The following is a 27371-nucleotide window of genomic DNA, read 5'->3' as shown; positions in this document are numbered from 1 at the left end:
GCGTGGAAGAGTTCAGCCCCTAGTGAGGGTTTCACTTCCAAGGCGTCTTGAACAGCGTGGAAGAGTTCAGCCCCTAGTGAGGGTTTCTCTACCAAGACGTCTTGAACGGCGTGGAAGAGTTCAGCCCCTAGTGAGGGTTCCTCTACCAAGACGTCTTGAACAGCGTGGAAGAGTTCAGCCCCTAGTGAGGGTTTCTCTTCCTTTAAGACGTCTTGAACAGCGTGGAAGAGTTCAGCCCCTAGTGAGGGTTTCTCTTCCAAGACGTCTTGAACAGCGTGGAAGAGTTCAGCCCCTAGTGACGGTTTCTCTACGAAGACGTCTTGAACAGCGTGGAAGAGTTCAGCCCCTAGTGAGGGTTTCTCTTCCAAGACGTCTTGAACAGCGTGGAAGAGTTCAGCCCCTAGTGAGGGCTTCTCTACCAAGACATCTTGAACAGCGTGGAAGAGTTCAGTCTCTAGTGAGGGTTTCTCTACCAAGACATCTTGAACAGCGTGGAAGAGTTCAGCCCCTAGTGAGGGTTTCTCTTCCAAGACGTCTTGAACAGCGTGGAAGAGTTCAGCCCCTAGTGAGGGTTCCTCTACCAAGACGTCTTGAACAGCGTGGAAGAGTTCAGCCACTAGTGAGGGTTCCTCTACCAAGACGTCTTGAACAGCGTGGAAGAGTTCAGCCCCTAGTGAGGGTTTCTCTACCAAGAGGTCTTGAACAGCGTGGAAGAGTTCAGCCCCTAGTGAGGGTTTCTCTTCCAAGACGTCTTGAACAGCGTGGAAGAGTTCAGCCCCTAGTGAGGGTTTCTCTTCCAAGATGTCTTGAACAGCGTGGAAGAGTTCAGCCCCTAGTTAGGGTTTCTCTACCAAGACGTCTTGAACAGCGTGGAAGAGTTCAGCCCCTAGTGAGGGTTCCTCTACCAAGACGTCTTGAACGGCGTGGAAGAGTTCAGCCCCTAGTGAGGGTTTCACTTCCAAGACGTCTTGAACAGCGTGGAAGAGTTCAGCCCCTAGTGAGGGTTTCTCTACCAAGACGTCTTGAACGGCGTGGAAGAGTTCAGCCCCTAGTGAGGGTTCCTCTACCAAGACGTCTTGAACAGCGTGGAAGAGTTCAGCCCCTAGTGAGGGTTTCTCTACCAAGACGTCTTGAACAGCGTGGAAGAGTTCAGCCCCTAGTGAGGGTTTCTCTTCCAAGACGTCTTGAACAGCGTGGAAGAGTTCAGTCTCTAGTGAGGGTTTCTCTTCCAAGACGTCTTGAACAGCGTGGAAGAGTTCAGCCCCTAGTGAGGGTTTCTCTTCCAAGACGTCTTGAACAGCGTGGAAGAGTTTAGCCCTTAGTGAGGGTTTCTCTTCCACGACGTCTTGAACAGCGTGGAAGAGTTCAGCCCCTAGTGAGGGTTTCTCTACCAAGACGTCTTGAACAGCGTGGAAGAGTTCAGCCCCTAGTGAGGGTTTCTCTACCAAGACGTCTTGAACAGCGTGGAAGAGTTCAGCCCCTAGTGAGGGTTCCTCTACCAAGACGTCTTGAACAGCGTGGAAGAGTTCAGCCCCTAGTGAGGGTTTCTCTACCAAAACGTCTTGAACAGCGTGGAAGAGTTCAGCCCCTAGTGAGGGTTTCTCTTCCAAGACGTCTTGAACAGCGTGGAAGAGTTCAGCCCCTAGTGAGGGTTTCTCTTCCAAGACGTCTCCCCAGCGTGGAAGAGTTCAGCCCCTAGTGAGGGTTTCTCTACCAAGACGTCTTGAACAGCGTGGAAGAGTTCAGCCCCTAGTGAGGGTTTCTCTTCCAAGACGTCTTGAACAGCGTGGAAGAGTTCAGCCCCTAGTGAGGGTTTCTCTACCAAGACGTCTTGAACAGCATGGAAGAGTTCAGCCCCTAGTGAGGGTTTCTCTAACCAAGACGTCTTGAACAGCGTGGAAGAGTTCAGCCCCTAGTGAGGGTTTCTCTTCCTTTAAGACGTCTTGAACAGCGTGGAAGAGTTCAGCCCCTAGTGAGGGTTTCTCTACGAAGACGTCTTGAACTGCGTGGAAGAGTTCAGCCCTTAGTGAGGGTTTCTCTTCCAAGACGTCTTGAACAGCGTGGAAGAGTTCAGCCCCTAGTGAGGGTTTCTCTACCAAGACGTCTTGAACAGCGTGGAAGAGTTCAGCCCCTAGTGAGGGTTTCACTTCCAAGACGTCTTGAACAGCGTGGAAGAGTTCAGCCCCTAGTGAGGGTTTCTCTACCAAGACGTCTCCCCAGCGTGGAAGAGTTCAGCCCCTAGGGAGGGTTTCTCTTCCAAGACGTCTTGAACAGCGTGGAAGAGTTCAGCCCCTAGTGAGGGTTTCTCTACCAAGACGTCTCCCCAGCGTGGAAGAGTTCAGCCCCTAGGGAGGGTTTCTCTTCCAAGACGTCTTGAACAGCGTGGAAGAGTTCAGCCCCTAGTGAGGGTTTCTCTACCAAGACGTCTCCCCAGCGTGGAAGAGTTCAGCCCCTAGTGAGGGTTTCTCTTCCAAGACGTCTTGAACAGCGTGGAAGAGTTCAGCCTCTACTGAGCGCCCTCTAGTGGAGGCCCTTTTGCCAGCAGTGATTACGATCAAACAATTTCAGATCTGCGCCTTAAACATTTTTACGTTCACAGCACTTGGCAAAGACGTTTTAAGGGAAAGTTAATTTAAAAAATAAAAAAACCGTGTATTTGTGCTTGTACATGACTTGATCGAGTTTTCGGTTGAAATGGAGTAATAATAATCAGTTCAACACGTAGGCTTTCACGACCAATTATATTCGTATAATAAATGTTTTTTGGGTTATATCGCGTAAAGTATGAATGTGTAAATGTTGTGGATTTACTCTCCGACACACCGGTGGGCCGAAGTAGTAATTCACTGGCGCGTTTTGTTTACGTGACAAACCTCACTGGCTGGGTCGGGTGGTGGAGGGTAACGACACACACTTACGCGAGCCAACCCAAGAACGTTTATCGCGAATGATCGGTCATCGGGCAGCGGAAAATCTTGATGTGTTCACGACACTACGGCTTGGGAAGCTGCTGACACACGCTCCTCATGCCGTGTGTTGTGTTTGGTTGTTTTTTTTTCTTCGCAGAATAAAGATCACGTGTCAAGGACGTACAATTCTTTGCGCTGTGAAATGAACAAGTTGAACATGTGGAAGGTCAGAGTTCACTCTGAGCTCAGCAAAAAGGAGGAAGCTGTCAGAATGGCCCAGGAGACGGCCGACGCTCTGCAGAAATCAACTCGACAAACACAGGTGGGTAGCAGCAGCAGTAAGTGGTCTCATTTCTCTAAAGCAGTGCTTCTCAGTGTGGTCACTCACCCCCGGTATCACCGGTGGTCCACCACGCTCCTCCGGGTGGTCCTCAGGGCTGTGAGTAACACAGGTGGGCAACAGCAGCAGCAGCAGTAAGTGGTCTTATTTCTCTAAAGCAGTGCTTCTCACAGTGTGGTCACCCTCCCTCCCTCCCCCGTACCACCGGTGGTCCTCCATGCTCCTCCGGGTGGTCGCGGGGTTGTGATGCAGGCTGATCCGGAGAGTAATTACAATGTACGTCATTATTATTATTATTATTAAATTAAACTCGTGATATTTAAAAATTAGGTGAGGAAAAACGACCTTAACCCTCGGGTCTAGATGCGCCCCCCCTAAAAAAAAACCTCGTAGCTGCGTTTAAAAAAATAAAGCGTTTGTATTCCCGTAATATGAGTGATTTAGTGTTACTGCTATTTAGAGAAACAAGCGAATGGCTGAGTTGGTTTGCGGGCCGACGACTTGTCGAGTTTCCGCGGAGTATTTGTGCATTGCGCGCGGTCATTCTCTTGGCCTTTAATCTTTGGTTACTTCGGTAAAGTCACGTGGTAGGTATAAAGATGATAAAATGTCCACGACGTTTCGATCGCAACACCTCAAGCGCTTTGTCCTAGGGCGGTAAAAAAAGTAATCCCTGCAGTGGAACTGCTGAACCAGCGAGAGAGTCCTGTCACAACAACAACAACAGCAGCAGCAGCAAGAGGTTTAATTTTTATTTTCGCCTGAGGACGACCGCCGCCTGTGGTGTCGCGATGGAAACGTCGTGATTTGATTTATTATTTTGTGTTGTATTTTTATACGCGCTACGCGACTTTACTTGAATGAAAGCAAAGACTGTGGATTCCTGCGGTGACGAAAAACTTCAAATCTCTTAGTCTTATTAAATTTTTATTTAAATATTTCGTGACTGCAGGGATTCATATTCTTGGTTCTTTCGGTAAAGTCACCGCCACGTAGAAGGGAATCAATAAAATAATAAAAATTTAAAACGATCAAATTATCATGACGTTTCGACTGCAACGCAAGCGATCATCGTCAGGTGTGAAAACCACAGCAAGAAAACAATTTTCACCGCCGCTCTTTAAAAAAAAATTCTTGCTGTGGTTTTCACACCTGATGATGATTGCTTGTGTTGCAGTCGAAACGTCGTGAGACTTTTATTGTTTGATATTTTTTATTATTTTATTGTTTCCCTTCTACGTGGTGGTGACTTTACCGAATGAACCAAAGATTATGGATTCCTGCAGTGACGTAAACTTCAAATCTCTTCTTCGTCTTCTTCTTGATTCTTTCGGTAAAGTCGCCACGTAGAAGGGAAAAAATAAAATAATAAAAATTTAAAACAATAAAATTCTCACGACGTTTTGACTGCAACGCAAGCGATCATCATCAGGTGTGAAAACCACCGCAAGAAAAAAATGTCACCGCCACTTTTTTAAAATTTTCTTGCTGTGGTTTTCACACCTGACGATGATTGCTTGTGTTGCCGTCGAAACGTCGTGAGAATTATATTGTTTTATATTTTTATTACTTTATTGTTTCCCTTCTACGTGGTGACTTTACCGAAAGAACCAAAAATAAATCTCTTAGTCTTGTCGACTAAAGCAGTGAAACGCTTTCATTCAATGTTGGTGTGAGTGGCTCCTCATTTCTCCAAACCCAAACATTTATTGTCAGCTAATCGGTAAACTTCATCAATCTTTTGACGTAGACACGTAGCCAATGATCAGGTTTGGTTTTCCTCAGTGCACTGTGTGTATGTTGAACTTCTTTCACACCGTACGTAGCCAACCGTGCTGTGTGTGTATATTGAACATCTTTCACACCGTACGTAGCCAACCGTGCTACGTGTGTGTATGTTGAACATCTTTCACACCGTGCGTAGCCAACCATGCTACGTGTGTGTATGTTGAACTTCTTTCACACCGTACGTAGCCAACCGTGCTACGTGTGTGTATGTTGAACATCTTTCACACCGTACGTAGCCAACCGTGCTATGTGTGTGTATGTTGAACTTCTTTCACACCGTACGTAGTCAACCGTGCTATGTGTGTGTGTGTATGTTGAACTTCTTTCACACCGTACGTAGCCAACCGTGCTATGTGTGTGTATGTTGAACATCTTTCACACCGTACGTAGCCAACCGTGCTACGTGTGTGTATGTTGAACTTCTTTCACACCGTACGTAGCCAACCGTGCTACGTGTGTGTGTATGTTGAACTTCTTTCACACCGTACGTAGCCAACCGTGCTATGTGTGTGTTTGTTGAACTTCTTTCACACCGTACGTAGCCACCTGTGCTATGTGTGTGTATGTTGAACTTCTTTCACACCGTACGTAGCCAACCGTGCTACGTGTGTGTATGTTGAACTTCTTTCACACCGTACGTAGCCAACCGTGCTATGTGTGTGTGTATGTTGAACATCTTTCACACCGTACGTAGCCAACCGTGCTACGTGTGTGTATGTGGAACATCTTTCACACCGTACGTAGCCAACCGTGCTGTGTGTGTGTTTGTTGAACTTCTTTCACACCGTACGTAGCCAACCGTGCTATGTGTGTGTATGTTGAACATCTTTCACACAGTACGTAGCCAACCGTGCTACGTGTGTGTATGTTGAACTTCTTTCACACCGTACGTAGCCAACCGTGCTCAATGGGAGATGCAGTGGCATCTCAAATAACGTTGCTACATTTGCATATTGTTTCAGACTCATTAATTTCGTCTGGTTATAATCACGATTAGGTTGTTTTTGTGGATTCCCCATAGTCATCATTATGATTGGTAATTGTGTCCACTCATCATTCGTCATTGTTAACTAAAATAGAGAAACACTTGGTTTGCCAAGACAATAATTTAAAGGTACTTCTAATCTGTTTGTAGCTTCAACTGGACAGCAATAAGATTCGTGTCTGTGGTTCCTCAGCGATCGCTTTGTCTGCATGATTGACGATGCTTTATGAAACCCGAACGTTATTATCAGTGCTGTGTGTCAGATAACAATTATCAGACAACTGTGTTGAAGCGGTATGCGTCACCTCAGCGAAGTGTGTGTGTCGTGTTTCCTTTCAGCTTGAAAATGTACACCTCAGCGCGCAACTTCAAGACGTGATTGACATCAAAGGAGATTTAATGGAGAAGTAAGAAGTTATTCATTTCCCTCGAATTTCATCTTTGTCCTCTGTTTAGGTTCCTAAGCTTACTGGAGAAACCCGAAGAGCAATGAAGCTCTTTTTTTTGTAACAAATGTCCGGTAGATTTCAGAGATGTCCAGTGGACTCAGGGGCGAGGAGCCAGGATTTTGACTTTGGGGGGGTTGCTGACTTCAACATTCTGAGATATCTCAGTGTGTTTGTGTTTTCCAATGGGCACCACAAATGTATAAAACTAATTATTGGATTTGAGCTGCGGAGTTTATTAATAGGTCGGAGCCGCCGACGTGGCCAGTAAGTTCGATAAGTTCGCAAGGCTGCCGCTCAAGCAGCCTGCAGGGCAGCACGCAAGGTGGCAGCCTGCAGGGCAGCACACAAGGTGGCAGCCTGCAGGGCAGCACGAGGTGACATCACAAGGTGACATCACAAGGTGGCAGCACAAGGTGGTAGCCTGCAGGGCAGCACAAGGTGACAGCCTGCAGGGCAGCACACAAGGTGGCAGCCTGCAGGGCAGCACAAGGTGGCAGCCTACAGGGCAGCACGAGGTGGCAGCACACAAGGTGACATCACAAGGTGGCAGCTGGCAGGGCAGCAGCACAAGGTGGCAGTCTGCAGGGCAGCACAAGGTGACATCACAAGGTGGTAGCCTGCAGGGCAGCACACGGGGTGGTAGCCTGCAGGGCAGCACACAAGGTGGTAGCCTGCAGGGCAGCACACGAGGTGGCAGCCTGCAGGGCAGCACAAGGTGACAGCCTGCAGGGCAGCACACAAGGTGGCATCACAAGGTGGCAGCCTGCGGCATTTTGCAGCAGCCGGATATCCGGTTATCCCGATTGCCGACTTCCCCAAATTTTCAGGGGGGGGGGCTGACCCCCCCCATCCCCCCCTGTTGCTCCGCCCCTGAGTGGACTACTGGGTGGAGGTCAGAGGTCACGCCGGCAGAACAAACGAGCGACTTGTTGATGACACCAACATCCTCTCTGCATTTTCATTTTAAAAACTTTCGCGACTGCAGGAATTCACGTTCTTTGGTTCTTTCTGTAAAGTCACAGAAAACAACAAAATCACGGTGAGTTTTTATTTTGTTGTTTCCCTTCTACGTGACTTCACCGAAAGAACCAAGAATATCTTCATCTGCAATGCGCTTTGCCTTAAAATGGCGGATACGTTCCTACGAAGGTTTTCTGACCCGCCGTCCTTGCAATGTGCCCGTGTCCGTAAGGATCCGTGCCACCAGGCAGATGTGTGACGATCTGAAGGGCCAGTCCTCTTCAGTGCAACAAACATTAACCAGAGGTACATTCTCAACATTCGCCGACCATTGGACGTTGCCGGTGTTACACGTTTAGTGATTAAACTTGCTTGTCGTTGACTCACGTGGGTCACGTGCGTACGGTGATAATGGACGTTGACGGTGTAACACGTTTAGTGATTAAACTTGATTGTCGTTGACTCACGTGGGTCACATGCGTACGGTGATAATGACATTGACGGTGTAACACGTTTAGTGATTAAACTTGATTGTCGTTGACTCACGTGGGTCACGTGCGTACGGTGATAATGGACGTTGACGGTGTAACACGTTTAGTGATTAAACTTGCTTGTCGTTGACTCACGTGGGTCACGTCCGCACGGTGATAATGGCAGCTGAAACAGAACAAGAAGAAGTGGAAGCTGTTCATTCGTCGCTGAAAGCAGAACTGAAGGTAAAATGTGTGATGCTTTTTAAATTTTGTTTTCATTTAATTGTATTTCTTGAGAAACGTGTAACGGTATAAACGTACGCACGTGCACATTTAACATTAATGCTGGATCCCCGCTGTCATCCTCTCTTAAAGACGTTTGCGGTGACTTTCAGCGAATTGAATTTAAAGTCTCAAAATGACAAGAATATTGCGTTGTGCAAAGGTGAGTCTCGTGCCGGGTGACGCAATGCACGGCTGCTCAGTGATACGCAGAGCACTGTCGATGATGATCAATGACCGTTGTGGTTTTTACTGGATGAATATTGACGCGCTCAGCCACTTTGTCGAACGTGCGACGCGCGTGTGTCGTACGCAGTGGAAGCAGCCGTGGAAGCGACGGGGAGAGCGCGGTGGGACTTTGTAAACAAGTTGACGATTAAAGAAAGCCAGGTTCGCGCGAATTCATGAGCTCATCGCTTTTGCTCACATTTTAAATGCATGACGCGTGTGTCGTACGCAGTGGAAGCAGCTGTGGAAGAAATGGAAAGAGCGCGGTGGGACTTTGTAAACAAGTTGACGATTAAAGAAAGCCAGGTTCGGGCGAATCCACGAGCTGATCGCTTTTGCTCACATTTTAAATGCATGTTGGGATAAAAAAAAAATTGGATTAAATGACCATGCATTACCTTTTACAAACCAGTGTGTATATATATAGCTCAAACCCCAAGGGTCTGTTATAATTCAGGCTCATTAATTTTTGTTGATTTCAAATGTAAGAAATGCAGCTCCTAAAGGCATGCCTGTCTCAATCATAAAATATCCTTTGAAGATCAAGATCACCTTCAAATAAAAACTGATATATTAATGTTCCTATCCCAAACTATTGCCTTTAACGCCTACTATTGCCATTGTGTACAGTGTTCATACATTGCTTTTACAATTTACAAACGTCTGTATAACAATATAATGCTTAAAATGTGAATTATTTCCACTTTAGAACGTATTCAGTGCCCTAAACGCATTTGTTCAACGAAATATATGGGATCTGCACATTTCGACCTCTTTGTCTTGATTTCTCAAGTTCATTTCAGTCTGGTAAACACAACTTATCTGACTTCAATGATGACTTTCAAACCAGAAAACTCGCCTTGCCCAGCAGTAGGTCATTTCATAGATCCGTGCGTAAAGTCGTATTATTATCTTTGTCGTTCAGTAGTTAGCAAACAGAGAGTTCCGTCTTTTCGCTCTTAGGCCAAAGAAATGTCCGAGCTGTTGGAGTTAAAAAATGAAGAGCTCAAAATGGCCTCGCAAAAGCTGCAAGATTCCATTGAAAGCTGCGCTCGACTCGAAGAAACAGAGCGTGAGAGCACACTTCAAGTTGCCCGCTTTTTATTGCCAACGAGCCCGGATGTGTTTGTGCGTGTGCGCGGTGGGCAAATGTCTGCACGTCCCGACCGTGAAAGTCGATCCCGATTTCATTTGTTTTGCGTGAATTAACAGGCAACTTTCAAGCACGGCTTGAGCAAATGCAGAAAGAAAGTGGTACCCTGAAACTCGAAGTAAATCGCCGTCGGGAAATTGAAAGCACGCTGCAGGTGACCTATCCGTTCATTTTTTTTATTTAAAGCTTTCGTGACTGCAGCGATTCATATTCTTAGCTCTTTCGGTAAAGTCACCACGTTGAAGGGAAACAAAATAATAAAATATATTTAAAACAATAAAAATTCTCACGACGTTTCGACCATAACACAAACGGTCGTCATCAGGTGTGTCGGTTTGCATTAATTAATTTATTTTTAAACGGTGTTTAAATGGTGTTTTAAAAATAAATACATTAATGCAAACCGACACACCTGATGATGACCGTTTGTGTTATGGTCGAAACGTCGTGAGAATTTTTATTGTTATATATATTTTATTATTTTTATTGTTTCCCTTCAACGTGACTTTACTGAAAGAGCTAAGAATATGTATCCGTTCATATTTATTACATCGCTAATATTGTCTGCATTCCTTAACTGGATATTTTTAACGGAATGGTTTTCTTTTTGATTTAAAGCTTTTGTCACTGCAGGGATTCATATTCTTGGTTCTTTCGGGTAAAGTCGCCACGTAGAAAGGAAACAATAAAATAATAAAAATATACAACAATAAAATTCTCACGACGTTTCGACGGCAACTCAAGCAATCATCATCAGGTGTGAACACCACAGCAAGAAACATTTTTCACCGCCACTTATTCCAAATGTTCTTGCTGTGGTTTTCACACCTGATGATGATTGCTTGTGTTGCCGTCGAAACGTCGTGAGAATTTAATTGTTTGATATTTTAATCATTTTATAGTTTCCCTTCTACGTGGCGACTTTACCGAAAGAATCAAGAATAAGGAATGGTTTTCTCTTAGCCTTTTTGGAAAAGTCTCAAGCTTTTTTAACTGTATCTGAACAAATGCAGCGGGTCACCCGCCTCATCGATTTCATCATCGTACGGTCTGAATGCAGGCTGGGATGCAAAACGCGGAGAGAAGTTTTGCGGAGAAGGAGCGAGAGTTCACCGCAAGCACCGCGGGGCAGCGGCTGTCGTGCGACAAGCTGCAGCACGAACGTCGGGACCTGAACGTGATTGTGCAAAACCTGGAGAAGGCAAACGAAGAGTTGACAGCAGCAGCCAGCCAGAGGCAAGTGGTGAACTTTTACAACACGGAACGTGGCGCGTGCCGAGACATTAATCATCGATTTAAAGCGTTCGTGACTGCAAGGATTAATTGTATTAAATAATAAATTAATAAAATTTAATAACACGATAAAATTCTCACGACGTTTCGGCCACAACACAAGCGGCCTTCATCAGGTGAAGGGACGAGACTGCCTCAGCGCTCCAGCGCTGTCCTCCAGACATTCTCGTCCCTTCACCTGATGAAGGCCGCTTGTGTCGTGGCCCGAAATGTGAGAATTTTATCGTGTCATTTTATCAATTTATTATTTTATTCTCAATCTACGTGATGGTGACTTTACCGAAAGAACCAAAGAAGATGTTAATTATCGTTGCGTCGCTATTGTCACGTACTACGCTGGTTGACGCAGGAAAGCACCACGGTGGTGTTCTTCACTCATTTTCAGAGGTGGCGGAGGGCGAGGGCGGGTCGGGGGGGGTGGGGCACGTCCGCCGATAAGACACGGTACAGCGTGAGGGCCGCCACACGTTTTAACACTGCTGGGTTTGACAGCAGCACACGAGGACGACGACGACGACGACGATGGGGAGGTGATTTCAGATCTGGGTATTGTCAGGGGCCGCACAAGAGGCCACCAGGGGCCGCTCGTGGCCCGCCGGCCTTGCAGTGAAGGACACTGCCCCGCAGTGTTCACGTTTAGAAGGGGGTCTGCAATTGTTTTGCAGTAGGGGGCGACAATTGCTTCGTGTTTCCCCCAATTAAGTTATTAGCGAGTTTTCAAGTTTGTGAATTTCAGACGTTGGGAGCTACTAAGGAGAAGGCGCTGCATTGCGTAGAACATCTCTGACTGTTGTGGTATCTGTAAAGCAAAACAAATACAGTACAGTTTAAATTTCCATTTAAAGCTTTCGTGACTGCAGGGATTCATATTCTTGGTTCTTTCGGTAAAGTCACCACCACGTAGAATGGAAATAAAATAATAAAAATAAAACAAAATAAAATTCTCACGACGTTTCGGCCACAACACAAGTAGCCTTCCTCAGGTGAAGAAACAGAACTGTCGGGAAGACGGCGCTCGAGTGAACACTGCTAAGCTTGGCAGCGTCTTTTAAGCTGGGTGGGAGGAGCAGAGCCCCTTGACTTAGGAGTTTACATATCAACAGAAGGATTTAGCATTGAAGTAGCTAAGTTAATGTGTTGGATTAGCATGATGTTAATGTGAGGAATTAGCATGTAACTGGGAGATTAGCATGATGTTGATGTGAGGAATTAGCATGTAACTGGGAGATTAGCAGGATGTTAATGTGAGGAATTAGCATGTAACTGGGAGATTAGCATGATGTTGATGTGAGGAATTAGCATGTAACTGGGAGATTAGCAGAATGTTAACGTGAGGGATCAGCATGTGACTGGTCACGGAAGTAGCTATGTTAAAGTCCGAGTTTACATATCAACATAAGGATTTAGCATTGATGTAGCTGTGTTAATGTGTTGGATTAGCAGGATGTTAAAGTCAGAAATTAGCATGTAACTGGGAGATTAGCATGATGTTAGTGTGAGGGATCAGCATGTGACTGGTCACGGAAGTAGCTATGTTAAAGTCAGAGTTTACATATCAACAGAAGGATTTAGCATTGAAGTAGCTAAGTTAATGTGTTGGATTAGCATGATGTTGATGTGAGGAATTAGCATGTAACTGGGAGATTAGCAGGATGTTAATGTGAGGAATTAGCATGTAACTGGGAGATTAGCATGATGTTGATGTGAGGAATTAGCATGTAACTGGGAGATTAGCAGAATGTTAACGTGAGGGATCAGCATGTGACTGGTCACGGAAGTAGCTATGTTAAAGTCCGAGTTTACATATCAACATAAGGATTTAGCATTGATGTAGCTGTGTTAATGTGTTGGATTAGCAGGATGTTAAAGTCAACAAATTAGAATGTAACTGGGAGATTAGCATGATGTTAGTGTGAGGGATCAGCATGTGACTGGTCACGGAAGTAGCTATGTTAAAGTCAGAGTTTACATATCAACAGAAGGATTTAGCATTGAAGTAGCTGTGTTAATGTGTTGGATTAGCAGGGTGTTAAAGTCCGAGTTTACATATCAACAGAATAATTTAGCATTGAAATAGCTGTGTTAATGTGTTGGATTAGCAGGATGTTAAAGGCAGAATGTTAGTGTGAGGGATTAGCATGCCGGTTTATTTTTTCCTTGTTTCAACGTTAGCACCACGGAAAGCGACGAGCTTTGTTCAGACGGACGAGTCCATCATTGTTCGGAACGGAGGAGGGGGGAGAGGGAGAAGCAGCCACGATGCGCTGGGTCTGCAATTATTTTGCAGTAGGGGGCGACAGTTGCTTCGTGTTTCCCCCAATTAAGTTATTAGCGAGTTTTCAAGTTTGTGAATTTCAGACGTTGGGAGCTACTAAGGAGAAGGCGCTGCATTGCGTAGAACATCTCTGACTGTTGTTGTATCTGTAAAGCAAAACAAATACAGTACAGTTTAAATTTTTATTTAAAGCTTTCGTGACTGCAGCGATTTATATTCTTGGTTCTTTCGGTAAAGTCACCACGTAGAAGGGAAACACTAAAATAATAAAAATATAAAACAATTAAATTCTCACGACGTTTCGACTGCAACGCAAGCAATCATCGTCAGGTGTGAAAACCACTGCAAGAAAATTTTCTTGATATGTGGTTTTCACACGTGAGAATTTTATCGTTTTATATTTTTATTATTTTATTGTTTCCCTTCTACGTGGTGACTTTACCGAAAGAACCAATAATAGAGTACAGTTTGTTTACCGATGCAGTTTTCTGCATCGTTTAATCTGGCTTCTGCCGCACATCACGAACACAACGTCCGCGTGACGATTATCCGAACCGGTCCCGGGCCTCCACTCAACTCGGCCTCAAATGAGTACCCTGGTGCGGTGTGTGAACATTGCCACTGGGGAGACAAAGGCGGCCGGGCGTGGTGCTGGCCACCCACCCCCTCGTGTACCGTGCCGGCCTTAACAATGATGCTCGCGAGCAGCACTTGACCCAACAGTCTGTTAAGGCTACACGGGGACGATTTTCGTCTTGCATTGATTGTGTACTGCGTTGCGTATGACATTTTTTTTAACAATTAAATGAGGCAGATGTCTTGTTATGTTTTTTTTTTTTATCAGGCGCAGCGAAGAAGCTGAGATTCGTAGCAGGCTTGAAAGAAATATTCGTGAAAAAAATACAGAAATAGGTAGGCAACGTTTTGAGAGTGTCAGTGACCATTGCGAGTGTTAATTATTTATCGCACGTGTGACATTTGACCTCTATCAGGAGTGTACATTGTTAACGTCTGTTTAATATATTTTCATCGTTGTCCAACGTTTATTGGTAATCCTTAATTAATATTATCACTCGATTAATATTTTTAGGTAATTTGAAGATTGCAAGCGACAATAACGACATGAAACATCGCGAAACGCTGGTGAGCACATTTCAATGTCGTCTATCGCAATATCAGCCAGAAGAGCGGACGACGTTCAACGTCGCGATTGTAGTTCACAAGTTCATTAGCCAAGTAAAGCCCAATGAGCCAAAAAAGCTCTTTGTCAATGGTGGCTCAGCAAATCATTCTATTTGAACAATTACACAGGTTCACATTTTTAAAATAAATCAATTAGATTGTACTATTTACATTCACATTTGAAACTTTTGTGATCTTAACAGTCGGTTTAGGTGAGGACAGAGATGACAGAGTGAAGGTGCTAAGAGACGATGCTAGATGGTTCCAAAGCTTTGTAGCAGCTACATTAAATGATTTCGATTTATCTTCCCACCCGCCCCACTTCTCTGAAATGGTTCAATTGCGTTGGGATTGTTTTCCGCCAGCCAAGTCACCTGCTTGAGCAAGCTATGCAGCGTTGCCGTATTGGGGCTCGCACTTTGTTCCCCAAAAGAAAACACAATCGCTTTTCGATTTATAATAATAGGGTTTTTCCCCTTTTTTCTGGCAATAAAACTGAAACCTTTTTACGAGGATTCACGTCACTGCAATAACCACAATACCTGCAGTCAAAATGCAAACAAAAAACCTACTATGATAATATATATGTGGCATTGTCCTTGAAACTGATTGGTCCACACCAAGGGACGGCTTTCTTTTGAGCCTCGACCCAATTGGTGCTCGACAAGATGACGCCAAAAGGCGTACATTGTCTTTGAGCTGTGTGACGCCTTTTGGCGTGGACCAATCAGTTTCAAGGACAATGCCACATATATTATCATAGTAGGTTTTTTGTTTGAATTTTGACTGCAGGTATATTGTGGTCAATGCAGCGACGTGACTCCTCGTAAAAAAAGGTTTCAGTTTTGTTGCCAAAAAAAGGGGGAAAACCCCTCTATTATTATATTTTGGCACTGGCAAAGGAGGTCCAATGATGTAGATGCTCACCCCGAGCCCTCATTACCTGGATAGTGCATTGTCTTTGAGCTGTGTGACGCCTTTTGGCGTCATGTGGTCTAGCACCAATTGGGTCGAGGCTCAAAAGAAAGCCGTCCCTAGGTGTGGACCAATCAGTTTCAAGGACAATGCCACATATATATTATCATAGTAGGTTTTTTTGTTTGCGTTTTGACTGCAGGTATTGTGGTCGATGCAGCGACATGAATCCTTGTATAAAAAGGTTTCAGTTTTGTTGCCAGAAAAAAGGGGGAAAACCCCTATTATATTATTATATTTTGGCACTGGCAAAGGAGGTCTAACGGTGCTTTTCGATTTTATCAAACACGGAACGCCGGCCACTGCGTCGGTCTCCGTCGCTGTGCTCGCAACGGCGTTTGGGTCGCGTCCCAATATTTTTTGTTTTGCTTGGCAAGGCGTTTCACGTTGAGCTCCTGAGAGGCTCGGGGAGCACGTGGGGGGGGGGGGAGGGGGGAGAGAAAGGGAACGTTCAGACGGCATCCGAGAGCATTTACATTATGAGACCTCCTTTGCCAGTAACAAGATATAGTAATAGGTTCTACCCTTTTAAACTGGCACGAAAAACTGACACCTTTATTCAAGGCATCATGTCTGCAATAACCACAACACAAGCAGTCAAAATGCAAACAAAAGAGACAACTCTGATAATAATATTGGCACTGTCCTTGAATTTGAGTTTTTTGTGCCAGTTAAAAGGGTAAAAACCTATTCCTATATCTTGTTACTGGCAAAGGAGGTCTCATAATGTAAATGCTCACCCCGAGCCCTCAATACTCTGATAGTGCGCTGTTTTTGAGTTGTACGCCTTTTGGCGTCTTCTGGTCCAACACCAGTGGAGACTAGGCTCTAAGAAAAGCCGTCTCGGGTGTGGACCAATCAAATTCAAGGACAGTGCCAATATCGTTATCAGAGTTGTCTTTTTGCTTGCATTTTGACTGCTTGTGTTGCGGTTATTGCAGACATGATGCCTTGAATAAAGGTGTCAGTTTTTGGTGCCAGTTAAAAGGGTAAAAACCTATTCCTATATCTTGTTACTGGCAAAGGAGGTCTCATAATGTAAATGCTCACCCCGAGCCCTCAATACTCTGATAGTGCGCTGTTTTTGAGTTGTACGCCTTTTGGCGTCTTCTGGTCCAACACCAGTGGAGACTAGGCTCTAAGAAAAGCCGTCTCGGGTGTGGACCAATCAAATTCAAGGACAGTGCCAATATCATTATCAGAGTTGTCTCTTTTTTGCTTGCATTTTGACTGCTTGTGTTGCGGTTATTGCAGACATGATGCCTTGAATAAAGGTGTCAGTTTTTGGTGCCAGTTAAAAGGGTAAAACCTATCGCTACGGCATCCGAGAGCTTACGCCCACCGTGGTGCAATAAACACATCTTGGGGTATCGTAGGAAGTGTTGGTCTCGTGTCGTGTCTTGCGTGAAGGAATCCTTAGACGCGTTCAAACGAGAGAGAGCTTCACTCCAAGAAGCCGTCTGTCAAATGGAACAGCGGATAGCCGCCATGGAAACGCTGAAAAACGAAAGCAAGGTATTTCGAACGTTTCTTAAATCTACGGGTAAAATAATAACCCGCGCAACACTTCCCTGTGAGCGTTATCGTTTGCAAACGCGTGTTAGAATTGCGTCAATTGTCGTCGCTGCGGATGCTCTTTTTTGCGCGCACAAATGTGGCAATTCGCGTCGCCCGGCGCCGCATCTTGGGGCGTCGTTTACCTTCCAGAGCGAACTCAACGGAGCGAAAGCAAAAGAGCGCGTCTTGGAGAATGACCTCAGAGACGCCTTGAACGCGGTGAACGTCCTGGAATCAGAGCTGTCTCAGGAGAGGTAAATGTTGGAGCGTTATTTTTCAGCTCGCTCATTCGGGCGCATTTAGGCGTTCCCCTCCTCCTCCCCCTTCGCCCTCTCTCCCTTTTATCGTTTCAACCCCCGGCCGTCCTTCCCCCGAGAGCGGTGTCTCTTCACCTTGACCGCAGCCTGCCACCCCTTGTGGCTCTCAGCCGTTAACAACGTCGTACAACGTCGATACGGTAGAAACCGTGGGATCGCGAGCTCGATTCGTTCCGGAAACGTGTTTTGTAATCCAAAGCACTCGCGTATAATCAGAGCACTCGGTACATCAGTTGTGATCACGTGACGCCCGGCAGTACAAAGCGTGTCTACACGTGCGCTGCGCGTATTGCGAGAACCTCGCTCGTTTATCAAGTTAATATTTATTTACAAATGTAGCCCGTCTCGCCAAACACTCGCAGGCCAAGTTACTCGCAATCCAAGGTTTTACTGTACACAGCAACTCCTCTGCACCCCCTGTGGGACGTAAGGCCACAATAAATACACAGGGGTTGATGAAACAAAGTAGTTGTACTAACGTATCCACGCTAAATTTGCGTTTTGTTTTTTCACCTTCTAAAGAAAACAAATCTGGCCGTGTCTCGTACCCCCCCAGAAAGGGAATCTCGCACCCTCAGGTTGTGAAGAGCCACTGCCCTACAGGGTTATCCGAGTTAAGGAAGTAGACACCAGGGAAGTAGAGTTTATTTAAACACATGGCATCGACGGGTTAAAGATATAAAACGCCGGTGAATAATCGGCGTGCTTGACAGGTGTCAAGTCCCAGGCAATGTCGTCTGTCTGTGTGTGTGTGTGTGTACCTTAAGCGTACACACACACACACAGACAGACGACATTACATACAGACACTTACATACAGACTCTTACATAAAGACACTTACATACGGACAATTACATACAGACACTAAGACACTTACATACAGACACTTACATACAGACACTTACATACAGACACTGAGACACTTACATAGACACTTACATACAGACACTTACATACAGACACTTACATACTGACACAAACAGACACTGAGACACTTACATACAGACACTTACATAAAGACATTTACATACAGATACTGAGACACTTACATACAAACACTTACATACAGACACTTACATACAGACACTTATATACAGACACTTACATACAGACAGTTACATACAGACACTTACATACAGACACTTACATACAGACACTGAAACACTTAAATAGACACTTACATACAGAAACTTACATACACTTACATACAGACACTGAGACACTTACATACAGACACTTACATACAGACACTTACATACACTTACATACAGACACTGAGACACTTACATACAGACACTTACATACAGACACTTAAATACAGACACTGAGACACTTACATAGACACATACAGACGCTTACATACAGACACTGTGACACTGACATACAGACACTTACATACAGACACTTACATACAGACACTGTGACACTGACATACAGACACTTACATACAGACACTTACATTGAGACACTTACATACAGAAACTTACATAGAGACACTACTTACAGACACTTACATACAGAAGCTTACATACAGACACTTACATACAGACACTGAGACACTTACATACAGACACTTACATACAGACACTGAGACACTTACATACAGACACTTACATACAGGCACTTATATACAGACACTTACATACAGACACTTACAAACGGGCACTTACATACAGACACTTACATACAGACACTTACAAACATACACTTACATACAGAAACTTACATACAGACACTTACATACAGATACTTACATACAGACACTTACAGACACTTACATACAGCCACTTACATAAAGACACTTACATACAGACACTTACATACAGACACTTACATACACTTACATACAGACACTTACATACAGATACTGAGACACTTACATACAGACACTTACATACAGACACTTACATACAGACACTTACATACAGACACTTACATACAGATACTTACATACAGACACTTACATACAGACACTTACATACAGACACTTACATATAGACACTTACATACAGACCCTTACATACAGACACTTAGACACTTACATACTGACACTTACATACAGACTCTTACATAGAGATACTTACATACAGACACTTAGACACGTACATACAGACACTTGCATACAGACTCTTACATAAAGACACTTACATACAGACAATTACATACAGACACTTACCTTGAGACACGTACATACAGACACTTACATACAGACACTTACATTGAGACACTTACATACAGACACTTACATACAGACACTGAGACACTTACATAGAGACACTACTTACAGACACGTACATACAGAAGCTTACATACAGACACTTACATACAGACACTTATATACAGACACTTACATACAGACACTTACATACAGACACTTACATACAGACACTTACATACAGACACTGAAACACTTACATAGACACATACAGAAAGTTACATACACTTACATACAGACACTTACATACAGACACTTACATACACTTACATACAGACACTGAGACACTTACATACAGACACTTACATACAGACACTTAAATACAGACACTGAGACACTTACATAGACACATACAGACGCTTACATACAGACACTTACATACAGACACTGAGACACTTACATACAGACACTTACATACAGACACTGTGACACTGACATACAGACACTTACATACAGACACTTACATTGAGACACTTACATACAGAAACTTACATACAGACACTGAGACACTTACATAGAGACACTACTTACAGACACTTACATACAGAAGCTTACATACAGACACTTACATACAGACACTGAGACACTTACATACAGACACTTACATACAGACACTGAGACACTTACATACAGACACTTACATACAGGCACTTATATACAGACACTTACATACAGACACTTACAAACAGGCACTTACATACAGACACTTACATACAGACACTTACAACCATACACTTACATACAGAAACTTACATACAGACACTTACATACAGATACTTACATACAGACACTTACAGACACTTACATACAGCCACTTACATACAGACACTTACATACAGACACTTACATACAGACACAAACAGACACTTACATACAGACACTTACATACAGACACTAAGACACTTACATACAGACACTTACACACAGACATTTACATACAGATACTTACATACAGACACTTACATACAGACACTTATATACAAAGACAAAGATCCCCCATATAGCCTGTAACAGACTGTAGGGGCAAGTGCTGTTAGCGAGCACCTATGAAGGCCGGAACGGTACACGAGGGGGTGGGTGGCCAGCACCACGCCCGACCGCCTTTGTCTCCCTAGTGGCGATGTTTACACACCGCACCAGGTACTCATTTGAGGCTGAGTCGACCTAGGGGAGGCCCGGGACCGGTTCAGATAATCGTCACTGGTGTTGGCCGTGAGCGGGAATCGAACCCGGGTCGCCGGGTTCATAGCGCAGCGCGCTAACCGCTACACTACCGCTCCCCACAATATACAGACACTTACATACAGACACTTACAGACACTTACATACAGCCACTTACATACAGACGCTTACATACAGACACTTACATACAGACACTTACATACAGACACTTACATACAGACACAAACAGACACTTAGAATCAGAATCAGAAAGGGTTTTATTCGCCATGTAAGTTCACACCGACACGGAATTTACTTTGGCAGGATGGTGCATACATTCAACATATAGGAATCTAAAATCTTAAATAAGTTTTAAACAAGTCTTACTATAATAAGGGTTAAAAGTCTAACACTAAGGGGCTGAAGTATATAAAATTAAATAAATATCGAATATAAAATAGCTTTAAGATATAATTTAAAAATACAAATAGGGAAACATAGTTAATATCAGCAACGTGTCGTTATGTAGATCAAATGTTAAAAACAGTGTTAGCCCTTGGCCTTGTTTAACAGGCCAGCAGCAGATGGGAAGAAACTGTTTTTATGGCGTGAGGTTTTGGTCCTGATGGACCGAAGCCTTCTGCCGGAGGGGAGTAGCTGAAACAGAGAGTGTCCAGGGTGGGAGAAATCGGCCATAATCTTCCTCGCTCGCCTCATAGACCTTGTCGTGTGCAGGTCCTCGAGGGTCGGTAGATTGCAGGCAATTACCTTCTCAGCAGTGTGGATGATACGCTGCAGTCTGCTCTTGTCCTTGGCAGTGGCAGCAGCGTACCAGACGGTTATGGAGGAGGTGAGGATGGATTCAATGATCGCTGTATAGAATTGCACCATCATTGTCTTTGGCAGGTTGAATTTCTTCAGCTGCCGTAGAAAGTACATCCTCTGTTGAGCTTTCTTGGTGAGGGAGCTGATGTTCAATTCCCACTTGAGGTCCCGGGAGAGAATAGTGCCCAGGAAGCGGAAGGACTCTACAATTTTTACTGGGGAGTCTAACAGGGTGATGGGGGTGAGTGGTGCTGTATTCTTCCTGAAGTCCACAACCATCTCAACTGTCTTTAGAGCATTTAGCTCTAAGTTGTTCTGGCTACACCAGGTCACCAGATTGTCAGCTTCCCACCTATAGTCAGACTCATCCCCACCAGAGATCAGCCCAATGAGGGTGGTGTCATCCGCAAACTTCAATAGTTTGACGGACAGATGATTGGAGGTGCAGCTGTTGGTATACAGGGAGAAGAGCAGAGGGGAAAGGACGCAGCCCTGAGGAGTTCCGGTGCTGATGGACCTGGAGCCAGAGACTTGTGTTCCCAGCTTAACGCACTGCTTCCTGTCAGACAGGAAGTCTGTGATCCATTTACAGGTGGTGTATGGCACGTTCAGCTGGAAGAGCTTGTCCTGAAGCAGGGCAGGGATGATGGTGTTGAAGGCAAAGCTGAAGTCCACAAACAGGATCCTGGCGTAGGATGCTGGGGCGTCCAGATGCTGTAGGGTGAAGTGGAGGGCCATGTTAACTGCATCGTCCACAGACCTGTTGGCTCTGTAGGCAAACTGAAGGGGGTCCAGGAGAGGGTCTGTGATGGCTTTGAGGTGTGCCAGGACCAGGCGCTCAAAAGACTTCATTACCACAGATGTAAGGGCGACCGGTCTGTAATCATTTAGTCCTGTTGGCCTTAGCTTTTTGGGCACAGGGATGATGGTGGAGGACTTGAGACAGGCTGGTACATGGCATGTCTCCAGGGAGGTGTTAAAGATGTTGGTGAACACCGGAGACAGCTGGTCAGCGCAGTGCCTGAGGGTGGCTGGAGAGACAGAGTCCGGCCCGGCTGCTTTGCGTGGATTCTGCCTCTTGAAAAGTCTATTAACTTCTCCCTCCTGAAAGGAGATAGTCGTCTCTGTAGTATTGGTGGGGGATGGGGCCTCTTGGGTTGGAAGGGGTGGTTCAGGACAGTCCAATTGTCTTTCAAATCTACAGTAGAACTCGTTCAGGTCGTTGGCTAGGCGGGAGTCGTTAGTGGTGTGGGGGGCTCTGGGTTTGTAGTTGGTGATCTGCCTGAGCCCTCTCCAGACAGAAGCAGCGTCGTTTGTAGAGAACTGGTGTTTTAGTCTCTCTGAGTACAGTCGTTTAGCCTCTCTCACCGCTTTGCTAAACCTGTTCTTCGACTCCTTGAATCTGTCTCTATCTCCACTCCTAAACGCTTCCTCCTTCTCCAACCTCAACCTTCTGAGCTTTGCTGAGAACCAGGGCTTATTGTTGTTAAAGTTCACCCTGGTACGTGTTGGGATACAGCAGTCCTCACAGAAGCTGATGTAGGACGTCACAGCCTCTGTGAGTTCATCCAGACTATTGGTAGCAGTCGTGAACATATCCCAGTCAGTACAGTCTAAGCACGCCCGCAAATCTTCCACAGCCTCACTGGTCCACTGTTTAGATGTCCTCACAGCAGGTTTACAGAGTTTTAGTTTCTGCCTGTATGCAGGAATCAGGTGGACCATGGCATGGTCAGAGTGTCCTAGTGCTGCTCGGGGGACGGCGTGGTAGGCTCTACTGACTGTAGTGTAACAGTGATCCAGAGTGTTCCCTTCTCTGGTTGGGCATTTAATGAATTGTATGTATTTGGGGAGTTCGTGGCTGAGATTACCTTTGTTAAAGTCGCCAAGTACGATAACCAACGAATCTGGATTTGCTCGCTCCACACTCAGAATCTGATCGGCGAGCATGCGTTGGGCCTCTTTAACCTGAGGACAAGGCGGCAAATAAACTCCGACCAAAATGAGCGACGCGAACTCGCGAGGCGAGTAAAACGGTTTACAGGTTATAAAAATTGATTCAAGGAGTGGAGAACAATGTTGCAGAATCACTGTGACATCTACACACCAGCCACTGTTAATGTAAAAACAAATACCACCGCCTTTCGTCTTGCCGGAGAGTGCTATGTCACGATCCGATCTTACAAGATGGAATCCTGCTAGTTGTAGCGAAGTGTCCGGAATCAAATCACACAGCCATGTTTCCGTGAAGCACAATGCAGAAGCTGAAAGAAAGTCTTTGTTTTTTACCATCAGTAGCTGAAGTTCATCCATTTTGTTGTACATTGAACGTACGTTGGAGAGGAAAAAGCTCGGAAGCACTGTTCGGATCCCGCGTCTGCGTAGCCGTACTAGAGCCCCCGACCGTTTACCCCTTGGGCGGCGTTTCGTTGCTTGAGCAAAGCCTAGCGCGGCATTGACTAGAATGCCTACTAATTCTGCCGCTGGAAGCAGAAAAGTAGGAATTAAATCCACAGGAGTTGTTTCCCTGATATTTAAAAGTTCGTCTCTTGTTAGAGAACTCCGAAAATCTTGGCAAAACACTGAATTGACAGACAAAACAAGACAAAACAGGGCGCACCGACCGGCTGAGGCTACCATCATCAGCGCCATCTTCGCACCAGCACGGGTGTGCTGAACAGCAGGACTCTCTCACCAGCACTGGTGTGTTGAACAGTAGGCCCCTCTCACCAGCATGGGAGTGGTGAACAGCAGGCCCCTCTCACCAACACGGGTGTGATGAACAGTAGGCCTCTCTCACCAGCATGGAAGTGAACAGCAGGCCCCTCTCACCAACACGGGGGTGATGAACAGCACGCCCCTCACACCAGCACGGGTGTGATGAATAGTAGGCCTCTCTCACCAGCACGGGTGTGATGAACAGCAGGCCCCTCTCACCAGCACGGGTGTGTTGAACAGCAGGCCCCTCTCACCAGCACGGGTGTGTTGAACAGCAGGCCCCTCTCACCAGCACGGGTGTGTTGAACAGCAGGCCCCTCTCACCAGCACGGGTGTGCTGAACAGTAGGCCCCTCTCACCAGCACGGGTCTGTTGAACAGCAGGCCCCTCTCACCAGCACGGGTGTGCTGAACAGTAGGCCCCTCAACACGGGTGTGCTGAACAGCAGGCCTCTCTCACCAACACGGGTGTGCTGAACAGTAGGCCCCTCAACAGCAGGCCCCTCTCACCAGCACGGGTGTGCTGAACAGCAGGCCCCTCAACACGGGTGTGCTGAACAGCAGGCCTCTCTCACCAGCACCGGTGTGCTGAACAGCAGGCCCCTCTCACCAACACGGATGTGATGAACAGCAGGCCCCTCTCACCAGCACGGGTGTGCTGAACAGCAGGCCCCTCAACACGTGTGAGCTGAACAGCAGGCCTCTCTCACCAGCACGGGTGTGCTGAACAGCAGGCCCCTCTCACCAGCACGGGTGTGCTGAAAAGCAGGCCCCTCTCACCAGCACGGGTGTGTTGAACAGCAGGCCTCTCTCACCAGCACGGGTGTGCTGAAAAGCAGGCCCCTCTCACCAGCACAGGTGTGTTGAACAGCAGGCCTCTCTCACCAGCAAGGGTGTGCTGAAAAGCAGGCCCCTCTCACCAGCACGGGTGTGTTGAACAGCAGGCCTCTCTCACCAGCAAGGGTGTGCTGAACAGCAGGCCCCTCAACACGGGTGTACTGAACAGCAGGCCTCTCTCACCAGCACGGGTGTGATGAACAGCAGGCCCCAAAACAGCAGGCCTCTCTCACCAGCACGGGTGTGATGAACAGCAGGCCTCTCTCACCAGCACGAGTGTGTTGAACAGCAAGCCCCTCTCAAGACAAAACAAGACAAAACTGGACAAAACAGGGCGCACCAACCGGCCGAGGCTGCCATCATCGGCGCCATCTTGCACATACATACAGACACTTACATACAGACACTAAGACACTTACATACAGACACTTACACACAGACATTTACATACAGATACTTACATACAGACACTTACATACAGACACTTACATACAGACACTTACATATAGACACTTACATACAGACCCTTACATACAGACACTTGGACACTTACATACTGACACTTACATACAGACTCTTACATAGAGACACTTACATACAGACACTTAGACACGTACATACAGACACTTGCATACAGACTCTTACATACAGACAATTACATACAGACACTTACCTTGAGACACGTACATACAGACACTTACATACAGACACTTACATTGAGACACTTACATACAGACACATACAGACACTGAGACACTTACATAGAGACACTACTTACAGACACTTACATACAGAAGCTTACATACAGACACTTACATACAGACACTTATATACAGACACTTACATACAGACACTTACATACAGACACTTACATACAGACACTTACATACAGACACTTACATACAGACACTGAAACACTTACATAGACACATACAGAAACTTACATACACTTACATACAGACACTTAAATACAGACACTGAGACACTTACATAGACACATACAGACGCTTACATACAGACACTTACATACAGACACTGAGACACTTACATAGACACTTACATACAGAAACTTACATACACTTACATACAGACACTTACATACAGACACTTATATACAGACACTTACATACAGACACTTACATACAGACACTTACATACAGACACTTACATACAGAAACTTACATACACTTACATACAGACACTGAGACACTTACATACAGACACTTACATACAGACACTTACATACACTTACATACAGACACTTACATACAGACACTTATATACAGACACTTACATTCAGACAGTTACATACAGACACTTACATACAGACACTGAGACACTTACATAGACACTTACATACAGAAACTTACATACACTTACATACAGACACTTACATACAGACACTTATATACAGACACTTACATTGAGACACTTACATACAGAAACTTACATACAGACACTGAGACACTTACATAGAGAAACTACTTACAGACACTTACATACAGAAGCTTACATACAGACACTTACATACAGACACTGAGACACTTACATACAGACACTTACATACAGACACTGAGACACTTACATACAGACACTTACATACAGGCACTTATATACAGACACTTACATACAGACACTTACAAACAGGCACTTACATACAGACACTTACATACAGACACTTACATACAGACACTTACATACAGACACAAACAGACACTTACATACAGACACTTACATACAGACACTGAGACACTTACATACAGACACTTACATACAGACACTGAGACACTTACATACAGACACTTACATACAGGCACTTATATACAGACACTTACATACAGACACTTACAAACAGGCACTTACATACAGACACTTACATACAGACACTTACATACAGACACTTACATACAGACACTTACATACAGACACTTACATACAGACACAAACAGACACTTACATACAGACACTTACATACAGACACTGAGACACTTACATACAGACACTTACATACAGACACTGAGACACTTACATACAGACACTTACATACAGGCACTTATATACAGACACTTACATACAGACACTTACAAACAGGCACTTACATACAGACACTTACATACAGACACTTACATACAGACACTTACATACAGACACTTACATACAGACACTTACATACAGACACAAACAGACACTTACATACAGACACTTACATACAGACACTAAGACACTTACATACAGACACTTACACACAGACATTTACATACAGATACTTACATACAGAAACTTACATACAGACACTGAGACACTTACATAGAGACACTACTTACAGACACTTACATACAGAAGCTTACATACAGACACTTACATACAGACACTGAGACACTTACATACAGACACTTACATACAGGCACTTATATACAGACACTTACATACAGACACTTACAAACAGGCA

The 27371-nt window shown here is 45.1% G+C and overlaps 1 protein-coding gene across 6 annotated transcripts in view; it reads left to right on the top strand.

Moving 5' to 3' along the window:
* The window catches only part of LOC142908818 (uncharacterized), an 88658-nt gene that overhangs the window by 16072 nt on the left and 45215 nt on the right, over nt 1-27371 (top strand). For 4 of the 6 annotated variants that reach the window (XM_076059449.1, XM_076059448.1, XM_076059444.1 and 1 more), the window contains 13 exons: nt 3067-3231; nt 6362-6429; nt 7664-7737; nt 8089-8147; nt 8280-8349; nt 8647-8720; nt 9378-9486; nt 9627-9721; nt 10628-10803; nt 13980-14047; nt 14226-14278; nt 16703-16807; nt 17000-17103. In XM_076059449.1, coding sequence (XP_075915564.1) covers nt 3112-3231; nt 6362-6429; nt 7664-7737; nt 8089-8147; nt 8280-8349; nt 8647-8720; nt 9378-9486; nt 9627-9721; nt 10628-10803; nt 13980-14047; nt 14226-14278; nt 16703-16807; nt 17000-17103 — 1175 coding nt within the window. In that variant the 5' untranslated portion in view covers nt 3067-3111. Of the gene's footprint in view, nt 1-3066; nt 3232-6361; nt 6430-7663; nt 7738-8088; nt 8148-8279; nt 8350-8502; nt 8577-8646; nt 8721-9377; nt 9487-9626; nt 9722-10627; nt 10804-13979; nt 14048-14225; nt 14279-16233; nt 16668-16702; nt 16808-16999; nt 17104-27371 lie in introns of those variants that run through there. The other 2 variants (XM_076059445.1, XM_076059447.1) reach the window with 2 other exon arrangements.

The sequence above is a fragment of the Petromyzon marinus genome, unplaced genomic scaffold, assembly GCF_048934315.1.
Source record: "Petromyzon marinus isolate PM22_M1 ecotype Great Lakes invasive population unplaced genomic scaffold, UKy_Petmar_22M1.pri1.0 PM_G_Scaffold_102, whole genome shotgun sequence".
NCBI classification, from domain to species: Eukaryota; Metazoa; Chordata; class Hyperoartia; order Petromyzontiformes; family Petromyzontidae; genus Petromyzon; species Petromyzon marinus.
The sequence above is the reverse complement of the archived record's forward strand: the minus strand, read 5'-3'. Positions and strand labels throughout refer to the sequence as shown.